Below are 846 nucleotides of genomic sequence, written 5' to 3'. Positions count from 1 at the left end.
GGGGGGGCGACGAAGGCCAGCCAGTCAGAGGGGCGGGTGGGCAGCAGCCCCATGGCCTGGCACTTGTAGAGGGCCAGCGCGAGCCCCAGCCCGTTGCCCACCAGGAACACCAGCCCCTGCAGCGCACGCCGGCTTGAGCTCTCCAGTGCCTTCAGTGCTGGGGGCGCACAGGGGAACCTGTAACTGTCACCCGCGTGCTGCACGTGCAGCAGCGCAGGGTGCTGGGGGGACGGTGGGTGGGGAAGGCCAGGGAGCGCGACAAGGGAGCCACGTGTGGGCAGTATGGGGACAGCTGTTGGGGGACGTGGGGGAGTGACCAACACGGTGGTGACTGTCATAGGGGGAACTAACACAGGAGCAACATTTGCAGGGGGACACGCGTTGTGGGGGCTGTTGCAAGGAGACGTTCTGGGGAGGTACGCGGGGACAGCTGTTGAAGAGGACATGCTGGGCAGGGGACCACTGCAGATATGTGGGGCAACTGCCGCACAGCAGGGGATGGCCGCGGGGGGACACCCCAGCTACGACCCACACGGGGCTGTAGCAGGGGGCTGTACTCACTGGCGGAGAGAGACATAAGGGCCTGCAGCGGGCGCCAGCCCATCATGCAGACCATCATGGCAGGGAAGATGGAGATGGTGTTGCCGGCCATGTACATGATGAACAGGTTCATGGGGATCTGCTTCAGCGGTGCCAGTGCCACGTCCCAGCAGCGCTGCAGGGAAAGAAGGGACCCAGGCAGCTGGCTTGTTGGGGGCAGCCCTCGGGTGAGGCCCAAGCGCCTGGGACAGGGACCATACCCTCCCGGGGAGATCCAGGCGGCCGGCACGTGTGGGGGCGCCCTCG

The 846-nt window shown here is 66.5% G+C and overlaps 1 protein-coding gene across 1 annotated transcript in view; it reads right to left on the bottom strand.

Moving 5' to 3' along the window:
• The window catches only part of EMC4 (ER membrane protein complex subunit 4), a gene marked incomplete at its 5' end in the record, with an annotated part of 879 nt that extends 164 nt beyond the window's left edge, over positions 1-715 (bottom strand). Inside the window, 2 exons of the mRNA XM_010144619.1 lie at positions 1-157; positions 562-715. Coding sequence (XP_010142921.1) covers positions 1-157; positions 562-715 — 311 coding nt within the window. The remainder of the gene's footprint in view (positions 158-561) is intronic.
• Positions 716-846: the final 131 nt, after the last annotated feature.

The sequence above is a fragment of the Buceros rhinoceros genome, unplaced genomic scaffold (genome assembly GCF_000710305.1).
Source record: "Buceros rhinoceros silvestris isolate BGI_N320 unplaced genomic scaffold, ASM71030v1 scaffold19241, whole genome shotgun sequence".
NCBI classification, from domain to species: domain Eukaryota; kingdom Metazoa; phylum Chordata; class Aves; order Bucerotiformes; family Bucerotidae; genus Buceros; species Buceros rhinoceros.
Note: the sequence above shows the minus strand (reverse complement) of the source record. Positions and strands in the feature narration are given on the sequence as shown.